We start from the raw sequence: 14325 nt of genomic DNA, 5'->3' as shown, positions 1-14325 counted from the left end.
TTATTAATTCTCTACACCCTGAGAACTTATGATAGAAACCACTTTCTTGAGACCTAAATATATGGAAGTCATCAATCCATCTTCCATCCAATCATCTACCTGCAAATGTCTGAGGCCTCATCGGGTATCTCTGTTTTCTTTCCCTTTGCGCACACACGAATACTTGTCATCCTGGAGAAAAATGTCATAACAGTATAGACTATAGAATAAAGTCTGAAGTTGGAAAGAATATTGATCCATATATCTTGAAGAGTTAATATATAATGCGTAGCTCAAAACTGAACAAGGTATCTAACTAAAAGAGAATAAATTGCAATTCAGCAAAGCAAATGAGGCATACGATAAAGTCTTAGCACCTGATTCAGAAAATTCTTCTAATTAACTTACTTGGCTTCTGTTTGTAGTGAAATACAAGAGTCACTTAATTTAGTTGTTCTTGGCTATTTTAATAAGGTAAACTTGGTCTCTAAATTTAAAATAAGTATCAGATATTCTGATCCATTCAGATGAAGTTGCTACAAAAGGCTACAGAAAATAATAGCTACAGAAAGCAGATCAGTGGTTGCCTGCGGCTGGGGGTTGGAGTGAAGATTGACTGAAAAAAGGACACCAGGGAATTTTTAGGGTGATGAAAGCATTCCAAAATGGATTCTGACAATGGCTGCACACCCGCATAAATCTGCTAATATTAACTGAGCTGTATACTTTAATGGGTGAATTTTATGTTATGAAAATTATACCGCAATAAGGTTTTTTATAAAATTAAATATCAGAACCACTTTAAAACCTTAAAGTTAGTGATGGATCCAGTGTATAAAAAGTAAAATTTCCAAGTGAGTTACCAGAGACAATAGATAGCTTTTAATCCATTTCACTAATAGAATTGATTGGAATGGAAGTGAAGTAATAGAGGCAAGACAAGCAGAAGACAAAGAAAGATTTCCTAAGTTAAATTAAGTAGGTTAATTTTCTGGTACAAGCATGGAAGCCTTAGTAGTCCAAATAAAATTCAGATGAGCTTTGAAAGTCCAGGTTTCCTTTAGAATTTTAGGTCATATTTTGTAAGAATGCAAGAGGTATAATGAAACATGGGGAATAAAGAAAAGAGGAGAAAGAACTCTTCCTCTTTTCATGATAAGCTCTTTCTCCTTTTTTTCCCTCTTTGGCAATAACTGCATCGATGATGAAAATATGTCCTGGCTAAAATGAGCACACCGATAATTTCAACGCTGGCTTCAGTACAGCAACAGGTCGTTCCCAGAAGAAATTTTTGCCTCAGCCCAAATTATTTTCCACTGTTCCTCTCTCATTTCATTCATTTACTCAACCAATATTTATTGGGGGTGTACTAGTTGGCAAATACTCTTCTACAATCCCTATTTCCTTTCTTATTCTATTCTATTATTTCTTTCTCCCATGATCTCTCCCTTATCTACTTAAACCGAGGGTGTAAAGTAATGGCAAGTTTTGTTTGCTGTATTTTGTGCCTTCCCAAGATTTTTGAAAGGTGCTGCAACTGTGCAGGTGTTAAACTTGGTTTCAGTACAAGATTTTAACATCTATCTCCTTTTTCTCAGGAGTTTCAAGCTAATTTAGCTGCATGACCCCTTTAGACTTGTGAGGTTGCCATGTCTTATTTAGTACCACATCAATGGATAACTTCCATATTCCAATGCTATAAAATAGGACTGGAGGCAATTTTTACCTTCTTGTTCTATATATTTTTTCTGTATGTCTTTTCAACATCAGGGTAGGCACTATATAGCACGGTCTTATTTCTGTCAAATACCTAGAATGTAACTAGACACATACAAGCTCTATCAAAGCCAGATATTCCATCTTGCTCCTAATTAGACAAAATCAGGGGCATCAAATTTTCCTTTTCTTTACATTAAAACAATTTAACAAGATATTTCGGGAGTGAATAGAATACAAGCTATGCTAACTAATACAAGTCAAAACTAGTATTACACAGAATACTAGAATCAGAAATTAAAAATACACTCTAATTTAGGTGCAGGCACAATCACTTCCCATCCATAAAACAATATTTGCATTGGATTTTTAAAATTTACTGTGAGGTTAAGATTATTCATATCTTTATTTAGGTAGGGTTGGGCAGAACACCCTAGAAGTCAGCTTAAAGTAAGTGCACAGAGCAGAAAAAATTCCCAGACTAAGAGGATGCTGATATTTCTGTTCCTACCTCAGAACCAGTGCCCTTCAACAAGATACCACCACAGAACAAAGATCTTTAATCCAGTGGCTCTCAACCCTGGGTACACAGTACAACATCTGGAGAGATTTTAAAACATGTTAATGGCTAGGATTGATCCCAGTCTAACTAATCAGAGTCTATTGCACTAAACACTCAGTATGTATGTAGAGTTTATATTTGTAATAAAATAAATCTTACAATAAGGTTAAGCTGACACATATGATAATTAATAGTATTATTACAGCAGTATGTGCTAATTAAAAAAATTATGAGGTGGAGGTTCTCATGAAAAAGCTCATTGACTGAGTGGAGGTCAAGATGGCATACTAGGAGGGTGTGGAATTCGTGTCTCCTCACAACTAGGGCACCTGCCAGGCACCAATGGGGGACCACAGACACCTAAGGGGACGGGAGGAACCCCCAGCGACCGGGTAGGATGTGGGGGGGGGAATGCAGGGAGAGGAGAAGTGGAGGCAGGATTGGACTGATGCCCCTGAGGGGTGGCTTGGGGAGGAGAAGTGATCCCATGCCCTCAGGGGGAAATTGGGGAACCACTGGGAGGGCAGAAGATCAAAAGGGAGCATGGCCAGGTTTCCCCTGCCCACTTGGACCCCCAGGAACCTGCTAAGATCCCAAACCTGATCCTCTGCGCACTTAGACTCCCTCCAGCCACATGGGTCCTAAGGGAATGGGAGGGAGGGAAGGGGGAGCAAAAGTAAAGGCCGGACCTCTGGGACTGGCACCCTGAGGGGTGGCTGGGGGAGGGGAGGAGTTCCTACACCCAGCGGGACCCACCCATGGTTAGGGGTCCAGGGTCAACAGGGGAGACCCTGGTGGAGACTGTGGGGGAGGCATGTGAAGGAATGGAAAGGAACGGGGCCAGTGCTTTCCCTGTCCACTTAGGCACCGGGGAGCCTGTTGGGCCTAAACCCCACCCACACACCCTCACCCAGGGCCCTACCTCCAAACTCGGAACTCCACACTCCAGAGGCCCTCCTTTCCATGCACTGCCTCTCCCCTCCCATTCTGAGCAGGTCCTAAGCAGAGGCCTGGCCCCACACTCAAAGGTCACCCCCACCTGCCTAGGTCCCACCCCACCTTAAACCCCACCCCCTGCTTAAATGGGAGAAAATATTTGCAAATGAAGGAACTGACAAAGGATTATCCTCCAGAATTTACAAGCAGCTCATGCAGCCCAATATCAAAAAAACAAACAACCCAATCCTAAAATGGGCAGAAGACCTAAATAGACATTTCTCCAAAGAAGATATACAGATTGCCAACAAACACATGAAAGGATGCTCAACATCACTAATCATTAGAGAAATGCAAATCAAATCTACAATGAGGTGTCATCTCACACCAGTCAGAATTGCCATCATCAAAAAATCTACAAACAATAAATGCTGGAGAGGGTGTGGAGAAAAGGGAACCCTCTTGCACTGTTGGTGGGAACGTAAATTGCTACAGCCACTATGGAGAACAGTATGGAGGTTCCTTAAAAAACTAAAAATAGAACTACCATACGATTCAGCAATCCCACTACTGGGCATGTACACTGAGAAAACCATAATTCAAAGAGAGTCATGTACGACAATGTTCATTGCAGCTCCATTTACAATAGCCAGGACATGGAAGCAACCTAAGTGTCCATCGACAGATGAATGGATAAAGAAGATGTGGCACATATATACAATGGAATATTACTCAGCCATAAAAGGAAAGGAAACTGAGTTATTTGTAGTGAGATGGATGGACTTAGAGTCTGTCATACAAAGTGAAGTAAGTCAGAAAGAGAAAAACAAATACTTTATGCTAACATACATATGGAATCTCAAAAAAAAATTGGTTCTGAAGAACCTAAGGGCAGGACAGAAATAAAGACGCAGACATAGAGAATGGACTTGAGTACACGGGGAGGGGGAAGGGTAAGCTGGGACGAAGTGAGAGAGTGGCATGGACATATATACACTACCAAACGTAAAATAGATAGCTAGTGGGAAGCAGCCATATAGCACAGGGAGATCAGCTTGGTGCTTTGGGACCACCTGGAGGGGTGGGATGGGGAGGGTGGGAGGGAGACGCAGTAGGGAGGGGATATGGGGATATACGTATTCATGTAGCTGATTCACTTTGTTGTACAGCAGAAACTAACACAACACTGTAAAGCAATTATACTCCAATATAGATGTTAAAAAAAAAAAGTCATTGACTGGAAAAACTTTGTTTAGCCTTAATAAGCAAGAAAAGTCACCTAATTATTTTATTCCCAAGGAACAGACAATATGGGGCTCACCTAGGATAAAGAAGATGGCCCTATGCAGAACAGGGCCAATGGAACTCCAGTTCTCCTAAGAAAAAATCTCAATGTACAGAAGGCAGTTGTTGAGCCATGGCAGGGAGCAGAAGAGACGTACATGAGGGTAGGGACTACTTGTTTTATCTCCAGTTACATAACTTACTTAATAATTAGGACAATCCATAATATGGTCCAATTTTGTGTGCCGTTTTATTATCAGCTAGTATCCAATGTGAATTCTCAGATCCAGCCAAGGTTCAAGCCTACAGTCTCCAGGCCACACTATGCATGTGTTAGCAGTTGTTTCCCTCACCCCAATGCCCTGAGTTTCCCTCGATCTTCTAGGCTCGTCTTAGCCCTCTCCCCAGGTGGATTCTCTTCCCCACTCTCCTGCCTGTTGGGTGGTCTTTCTTGTCTGAATCTCCCACATGGCCTGGTCCAACACTGGTACTGTGAGTAGTCATCTTATGTCTTGGCTCCTTATCTGTTTTGATTTCCCTATGTCATTGTTGAGTGGAACAGTTTGTAACAAAAATGTTGTAGAAAGTTTTAGAAACATTTGAGAGAGATATAAAACAGTAAATGTAACATTCTATGACAGATAAACAAAGGCAGACATTAGTTCCATAAACTTGTGTTTTCATACATGAAATTGAACTGTCACATCACTAAGTCCACAAGTTTGAGATATGAAAAGTAGTGGGACCCAAATGCAAGAGAGGCAGGTCTGGGGATTGGAGTAGATTCCTCTGTATATACAAAGCGTACCTAGGAATTAGACTGTGGCTGTTGAGAATTACAAAATGATCAAACACCACCGAAAAAAACGTCCCAAAGAAGTTTTCTCAGTTTCTCAACAGGCTTCAGCTGCATCGCATGTGGATTCTTTACAGAACAAAGGGCAGAGTTCACATCACATTCAACTGACTTCTGGTTGACTTTTGGAGTCGTTATGAATCATGCCTGCTTTCCTAGAATTTAGGTAACAAATGACACCTTTTTCTAGAGGCCCCAGCTTGGAGATAATCTGCTACCTTGAGGGATTGTGATGCTTTCTTAGTCTTGTAAAATGGTATTGCTTTCTGGTCCTCAAGGAAGAAGAGCAAGAGACAAGTGAGGACTTTGCTGTGAAGAACAGCCTTTCTCGCTACCGGTCTTAGTCTTCACATCTAAAGTACCACTACCATCAGCTGTAGTACTCCCACCACCGGAAGAGAAAGCAGTGACAAATACCATGCTCTCCAGGGACCTAACTGAAAGACTGTGCTTCACAAGCCTACATTCATTTTATTCTTTTCCACACCCAAGCTTGCAGACTTTATACACTGAAAATGGTATATATTGGGATGCCCAGTTTTTATATTATCAACTCTGAAACTAAATGGCATGTAACCACAGCAACATCTAAAAGTTTCAGTGTTTTTGGAACACAGAAGAAGAGAAAGGAAGCAAGAGGAGGCTTAGACATTTGTTTAAAGAACTTGCTATCACCTTACCATAGGACAGAAAAGGACCTCATGATACATATCTTCAAAAGAGGGACCAAATTTCACCAAACTACAAAGTTAAACAGAAATGTTGCTTCTGTGTTCTGATGCCAGTACTCTGAGAACTACCTGCTTTACTGTACCTAGGCAAGACTTTCCACTGCTAAGGAAACAAAGTAAACAAGAAGTTCTGAAAAGCCCAATAAAGAGATACATGCCAATGAGCAAGGTGAGATGCCATCTCTGAAAATAGTGGACAATGTCACTGCAAGACATGCAAGGACTATGAAGGAAATGCTGCTTTCTTGCTGCAACTGATGGTAACCACCACTACTTCAGAAAATGTTTGCTCCACATTCTCAGCCTTTTGTTGATTGCTTTTAATTTATGTTTTACAGCTCTGGGCTATCACAGCTGCTATTTAATCTATGAGACTTCCAGAAGAATTTAGTTTCTGAAAGGCATGTGTGAACACATAATCAGGCATAAAGTAGAGGTAAAGATGTGGATGGCATCAGGCACTCTGCTGTGGCACAAACAGGCACCTCTCAGATCCTCCTGGTCCTTGCTTGCCAGTGCGAGATTCAAGACCCCAGGAACTTTTGGGGCCCTGACTAATCAAGCAAAGAAGCATAAAATACATAAATCTTTTATTTCTTCCTATTCCCCAATTCTTCTTGGTATTGAGAGATGGACAAAGACCCAGAAACTTCTGGCCTTTACCCTCAATATTTATACTTATTAGCATGACAGTCACAAAAACAGATCTCATGGAGCTATCATGTCTGAGTCCCTCTTTCTTTTTAATTCCTCATTCATACAAAAGAAAAAGTAATGAGACACTACCTACACAATTGTTGCAAAATGGTTGAGTACTACTATTATGTAGTTCAGAATTATCAAAATCTGGTAGTTCGGGGTTGAATGGATCTAGGGCAGCTTTTTTTGTTTTGTTTTGCGGTACGCGGGCCTCTTACTGGCTCCACATCTCCCGATGTGGAGCACAGGCTCTGGACGCGCAGGCTCAGCGGCCATGGCTCACGGGCCCAGCCGCTCCGTGGCACGTGGGATCTTCCCAGACCGGGGCATGAACCCACGTCCCATGTATCGGCAGGCGGACTCTCAACCACTGTGCCACCAGGGAAGCCCGACTCCAGTGATTTTTAACTCACATGACTGGATGATGGAGCCACTGTCTGAGATAGGACTTGGGAAGGGAGCGAATCTTCTCTCTCACTCCATTCCGCAGCCCTGGACAAAGGGCAGGACCAGAGTGAAAATATTTAAAACAGGTACCCCTGCCTTGTCCTCATCTGCCTACACATAGCTGATTGCCCAGGAGGGGACATCTGATCCACAGTAGACCCCTCAGTTCCTCTTCCCCAGATACTGAACTAAGCAACACTGAAAGGCTGAGTCCGTTGGCTGGAACGACCTGAGCTGTTTTCAGGGAGAACTTCCTCTGGAGGCAGTGCTATATGGCCAGCCAGTCTGAACGGGGCAGAGCAGCCATGAGTAGTAGGATAACCAATCCTCATAGGAAGAAGGAAGCGACTGAAAGAGATGAGGAAAGCAGAAGAGAGATGGACACAGCCATCATGTGAATCCATGAGAGGGAGGGACAGCTTCACCCCCAGCTTTCCAGCACCAGTGCTTCTGTACCCAGGGTACTGGGTTTGAGTACATTTGTATTTCTTACACCTATATATACATGCTAAGGCAAGGGACATGAGCTCATTTCTGGACATGTTTATCTCTGCGGTTAAACTTGTGGATAGTGAAGGGTAGAAGGTGGTCATATAGGTTAGGACAGACTTTATGATTAGAAGAAAGATACGAGAGTATTGGCTCTGGTTTCCAAACCCTCTGATTTCTCTCCATTTCTAACCCAATTCTGTTTTTTTCCATGCCAGACACTATAAAGAATGAGAAATACCCTGAAGTACAGGCTGTGTCTTTGATCAGCCTCGTGAAAAAATGGGGAATAATAATCCTGCCTGGCCAGCATCGCAGGACCATATGAGAATGGAATACCATCAGAGGGCTGAGGAAGAGAAACGACCTAGAGAACTTGTAGAAGGTGGCATCCTCATTTCCCACAGGCAGCAAGTAGGTAGAGGAAAGAGGTCCTCAGGCAAGTGGCATTACTGCCTGGAGGAGTGCCGTGTAGATGGCAGTCCACTGAGTGCTTTCCAGGTGCTTCCACTGTGCTTAGCACTGAGCAGGTATGATCTGATTTTAGATAATTGTCCTCACAGGAGCACCATGAGGCATGCACTGTGTTCATTATTCCTGTTTTGCAGTTTGGATACTGATTCACAGCAGTATTAGGGTTGGACCACTGGGACGAATCATCACTCTTCCTGTCTCTGCTGAACAGTCAGAGAAGGCCTGGCTGCTTCTGGCAGCTTCCTGAAGGGGTCGCTGAGGACGCGTGGCTGACTCTGCACACCTGGATCCACATCAAAGACAGCACTTGGGACCAACAAGCACCCATGAGTAGAAAGGAGGTGAATGAAGCCACCATTGAAATGTATTTACATCTTCTGAACCATAGTTCAGACCAGGAAGACCCCGTAGGACATCCCCTCTACCTCCTTGCTCACTGCCCCAGATGGGAACCAACATCATGGAGGAAGATGGACCCTAACACTGGGACATCTTGGGCAGCTGGAGACTTTGAGCCCGGGGGTGAGAGTGCAAGGTTGAAGGTGGTGGAGAGAGAAAGAGAACAGAGAGGACGCCCAGAGCTGAAGCCCATTTGCAAGAGCTCCTGATCAAATGTGCAGTGTTTTCTGCATTCACGGGGCCTCTGGGGGCAGGCAGCCAGGGGCTGAGGCTGCTGCTGCCTTTGGTCTCCTGAGCTCCCACACTGATGGCGGTAGATTCTGTGCTGAGGTGAGAACAGCCCATTTGGGAAACCTAGCTAGAGGCCCCTTGACTTCTCTAAATCTCAGTTTAACTCATTCACATAAAAGAGAATAATGCCCACCTTGCAGGACTTCTGTGTGGACTAAACAAGATGATAATGTAAAGGGCTTGTAAAAACTATAAAGGACCACACCCTGGCTTGACTGTTGCCTGACTATTCTTCTACGCCAGCTGACATCTCTCTTTTCAGTGACAGTACATTTAACGAAAAGCATTTGCTCATCAGCTGCTGCAAACAATAGGTATCACGAGTGATGCATGAACTGCACAGGCCAGGTGGCTGGAAAATGCTGTATAGGCCGCCATGACTCTCGGACTGTATCTTACCTACAGTCCCCCTCAGAACTTTGTCTGAGCGCCACATTTCTGGGTCTGGTTCTCTAGGTCTATAGTTTTCCTCTGTTCCAGCATAGCCCGTATATTGAAATACTACAGCCCAAAATCCCAGCGTAGGAATATGAGGAAATGTTTACCAAAGCAGTGCTTCCATCAGGATTCGCCGAGTTAAGACACCAACTACAAAACTCAAATCCGAAACAAAGACTCTACAAAAGGCATATTCTATAGGACACTATTTACTGAATAAATTCCATCTTTGTGGCTACTGCCAATCACTCTGGACAGTGTAGGGCAGAGAAATCATCTTTTTCCTTAACAATGTGTAATTGAAAGATGCATGATATCATCTCAAAATTTTACTTTTTCAATGTGAAGATCAAAAAGTTTAACCTTCATAAACTTGGTAACCTTACCAAATATCTTCATCACTTGATTTACAAAAATCCCTTCCAGAAAAACAAATAGCTTCCACTCAGAAATACATTTAAACACACGAAACCTCATAAAAATGAAGGAAAATATTATCATTTGGATTTCAAATGTTTAGAAGTTGTCAATCCCACCTCTGTTTCAGTACTCTTTGGTCAATCAGATCATTATTATGGTTTTCAGCTGGATAGAAAGATGGCATCTGCTCCCCACGACTGGCTGGACTGGAGGACTGTTCACCCCTGTCACCAAGAAAGAAAAGGTGGGTCAGGGGCTATTCAATAGGGGTCACAATTATTGCTCTCACAGAGAGTAGGAGTCAGCCCATAGAAACTCTATGATCTGTGTCCACTTTTAAGCTCCACTTTAGAGTCCTGACTGAGAGAACTGAAAGAGAAATCCTCTGAGGTCATCTCACTCAGTTCATACATGCCAGGAGAGAGACAATGCCAGTTCACAGTACTGTTTTCACCAATCCATCACATTTATAAATGGCGTTATGATAATCCTTTCCTTTATGAAATAATAATGATGACAGAATGTACTTTTATTGGTCAATATTCTTATTTGGCAAAAAAAAAAAAATGGAACTCTATGTCAGATCCTTTCTCTATTCCCTGTCATTTTGGGGGACCTTTTATTATCTGTAAAATTTCATGATCTTTGAACCACACTTCACTAACACCCTCATTTTCTAAGTGATACAACTAAAGCCCTGAAAGGAAAACAACTTGCTCACCACCACAAGCTACTCAGTAGCAGCACCAGTTGACCTCAGTTTTCCAACTTCCAACTTTCCAACTTCCTGTTCAGTGATTTTTCTACCAGCTTCAACAAGAACGACACCAAAAAGCAACTGCAGATACTCCTACCTATTACATATTCCTATCATTTGCCTAAGTCTGAATAGGATGCCAAATATCCTGTCCAGATGTGGCCTGTAAAGTTTTTTTAAAAATAACATACCAGGCAGCCATTAGCCATTAAATGAAATTTACATGCAAGTTGAAACCCATCTGCAACCTCTGATCTAGAATGCCATTTTATAAACCATTTAGAAGGAGTCTTAAGCATCATTTATTCTACTCACTTCATTTTACAGTTGAAACTAAGAAAAGTCAAGCAAATCTCCAAGGTTAGATGAGTAGCTAATACCAGAACAGGGATTTAAAATCAAATGTTTTAATACCTAGCTTCAGGGTTCTTTTTACTATGCCAAGTTTCCTATCTTTATTAAGCACTTCCTAAAAGGGTTTAATTAAGTAGCATATTAAATAAATAGCATATTTTCATACCTTTTTCTATTATCATGATTCCCATAGGAAAATATATTTGTCTAGTGGCTATATAGTTGACAATAAGCAAATATAGCCAATAAACATTTTAACAAACTATAACCTATAAACTCACTTGCAATTGTGATTTTGCACCAGGATAATTTAATTTGAATGCAAGACAACACAAACCTTAGAGTCAACTATTTACTTGGGTGAAAAGCCCCCACTCAGTCCCTGGAAAACCAGTGTTCCAAGTCTTGGTTACATTTGAAAATGGCTTTCTTAACCAGGTTAACAAAGCTTAATATTTAGCAAAAAACTATTTTGGTCTGGGAGAAGGAGGAGAGGTTTTCTCAAAGACTGTGAATTAACATGAAGTTAAGTACTGTATTACCTTTCACAACCTACAGATGAAGCAACAGGGGTGTCAACATTTAACATAATCAATCCAAGTCAGTGGTAGAACCAGGAATGATGCCCGGGTTTCCTAGCAGTCCAGTTAGTTCTCATTTACTAGAGAACATTATAAACTGATTTGCAGTGGAAACAAGGGTGTCTGTTTTCTTCCAAGCTCTGCCTAAGGCAATATCAAGATGCCAGTCAACTGAGGGGAACTTCCAGCTCAAAAGTCCAACTCATCCAAGAATGCTGGGAAATTACTTTGAGCTCTATTTGAGGTTTACACCCTCCCTTCACTGGAAAGGAGTAAAAGCATACAACGCGAGCTTCAACAAAAGTCACATATCTTTTACATAGATACGTCAAAACAATGTTTAGAAGAAATCCTTCAAATAAATCAAATGGTAGAATCTCCAGACTAACTGTGGACCATTCCTTCAAGTCTACCCGTCCCCCTCCTTGTCCCAAATACCCAAATATTCTAGAAGTCAAATGACTTAAGCCAGGTCTCTCTAACATTGTATTGCTTATAAAAGAGCAAGACAGAAATATATAGTTTGACAGATATAACCTGAAAAACTTAAAGTAAAAACTTAGAATGAATTTCACCAAACATCATAATCTTACTTTAAAAATTAATAATTGGTCTGCAGTAATTATTTAAACTTAGACACCTTGCAAAAAGTCTCAAATACGGAAAAACCAAAACAGAATGCCTGAGATGATCCTGGGGCATAGAATTGCAAAGTGCAATTTTTAATTTTATAATTCCTGTTATCATTCCTTTTTATTGCAGAAGTCAGTGATAAAAAACAAACAAAAACATCCCTAAACCTCAAAGCCATCACAAATTTTTCTACATGACTTTTGTGGGATGCTATCATAGCATTCAGCACTCCAAGAATACTCTTGAGAAATTAAAAAATCCATTGCAGCAAGAGTCTTTAGCAAATTATATTATGAAGGCCTCTAGAGGAGAATATAAATTAGTTACTATAAGGAATCCTTGGCAAATAAATAAATACACAAATAGCTTTGGGAAAAGCAAAGGAGCAGAAAAAGATGCCTTTCTCAAACACTAATTTTAAGACCTAAGCTGCAGTTCATTTCTGCTGGTGTTATATGTACATTTTAACTGCTTGTTATAGAGCTTTCTATGTAGGAACTCTGGGCTTACAGGTCTTCCTTAACAAACGGAGTAAGTGTTAAAAACAACTGGTGCATTTAAAAATAAAAGTATCTTGACTCATAAAACTTTGCAAAAAGTGTCACTGTACACACAATCTGCAAATGGCCACAATTTTCAAAGAGGTTTAAACCCCAGATGTCACGCTACAGCCATCATCAGGAAAGCACAGCAAAAATAAAGCCATTCCTGAACACTTACTCTGGCGGTGCTTCTGCTTGCGTGACCAGGGCTGTTTCTCCAGGGGACTTCAGTTCTTGACTCTTCTGCTTATATTCTTTAATTAAATCCATTAGAACAGCCTGGTGCCCAATTTTCTTTACTAGTTGCTGAACCATCCGATCATTAAGCGCTAGAAGAGCGGCCCCACTTACTTCTTCCTCTGGGAAAAAGAAAAAAAAATGTCTCTACCTGTCTGCTGGGTAAAGCACTGTAAAACACAGCACTCTGCACAGGCAGAATTATTTACGGTATTAAACGATGCATCTAAACTTGTGCTTTGCAGTTATAAAATTATCTGTGTTTTTGACAAAAAAAAAATAGAACACGAATATTGCATAATTCCAAATACATGTTGGCTCCTAAGAAAGTACCACAACCTAGAGTCACAATAAAAACTTTTTACTTCCACATTAATGCCTCCCCTCTCTGGATTCTTTCTAACAGACACAGTTTTGATAAGGAAAAAATATTTTCGGAAAAGTATTCTTCATGGTACCTACCAGGCAACATTCCATACTTGTAAATCCAACACTACGCAAAGCTGCACAAGCTACATATTAATAGACAAAAGCAGTATCAAATGCATATATCAAATATGTATTTCAAGTTACTCAAGATTTATCTTATTTGAGATATTTTTGAAATACTAGATTCTCTCGTGGATACCAGGTCAAACGCAAACTCTGCTACAGTCAGTAGAGAAATGAGTTTCCCACTGCAGCAACTCCACATCAATGTTCACATGCATTAGGGAAAAAAAAAAATCAATAACACAGGACACTCAATATCTAGGCTGCTCAATTAACATTTTTGAAAGTGTAAACAACTCACCTTGAAACCTATGAACTAGCTCTCCTAAGTTTTTCTCCACCAACCACCTGCAGACCTGATCAACTGACCAAGTTTCCATTGCTGTAGCCTGTAAATACACTTGTAGAATAAAAAGAGGAGTCTTCAGTTTTTCTTTCTGACTGTTGTTCTTTTATTTATTTCTTTATTTTTACCAATCAGCTCTCTAATCTCAGCCTTTTCTTTGCCAGATTCTTTGAGGCTCTCAATGCTAAGCTTCTTTAAAATTATTCTTTTCCCGATACACATTTAAAAGTTGCTAATAAAACAAACACTCTTTTTAAAAACGAGACCAATTTGAACCTATTTCCTGGTCTCATTTCTCACATTTCTTCACCTTCTCCTACTTTTTTTCCACAGGCATCCCTCAGCTTTACTCACAGCCAGAGTCATACAATGGTACCCAATCCTGTACCATTAACACCCAGGTTTCTTCACAAAGAAAAGGAAGGTGTGAAATTCACCACTACCAGGCTCATCAAGAAGTTGTTGACATTTACAAAAGGGGTGGGCAGGGGAGGAAGGGAGGAAGGATCAGGTAAAAGCCTGACAGAGATACTTAGTAAACCAAGACTGGTTAACCCCTTGCTGCTCCCCATGGAGGAGAGAGAGCTTGCAGCTGCTTCTGATTGCTTTGCTTTAACAAGCCTAGGAAGTAGGAGCCAAATTCTCAGAAGAATCTGAGTGTT

At 41.0% G+C, this 14325-nt stretch overlaps 1 protein-coding gene across 2 annotated transcripts in view; it reads right to left on the bottom strand.

Moving 5' to 3' along the window:
- SAMD3 (sterile alpha motif domain containing 3) overlaps window positions 1-13712 on the bottom strand; it is a gene marked incomplete at its 3' end in the record, with an annotated part of 45944 nt that extends 32232 nt beyond the window's left edge. For both annotated transcript variants that reach the window (XM_082633898.1, XM_082633899.1), the window contains exons 1-3: window positions 13619-13712; window positions 12767-12947; window positions 9838-9945 (exon numbers count right to left, since the gene is read on the bottom strand). In XM_082633898.1, coding sequence (XP_082490024.1) covers window positions 9838-9945; window positions 12767-12947; window positions 13619-13697 — 368 coding nt within the window. In that variant the 5' untranslated portion in view covers window positions 13698-13712. The remainder of the gene's footprint in view (window positions 1-9837; window positions 9946-12766; window positions 12948-13618) is intronic.
- Between the last annotated feature and the right edge of the window lie 613 nt (window positions 13713-14325).

Source organism: Mesoplodon mirus, assembly GCF_964341445.2.
Source record: "Mesoplodon mirus genome assembly, chromosome: 10".
Lineage (NCBI taxonomy): Eukaryota > Metazoa > Chordata > Mammalia > Artiodactyla > Ziphiidae > Mesoplodon > Mesoplodon mirus.
The sequence above is the reverse complement of the archived record's forward strand: the minus strand, read 5'-3'. Positions and strand labels throughout refer to the sequence as shown.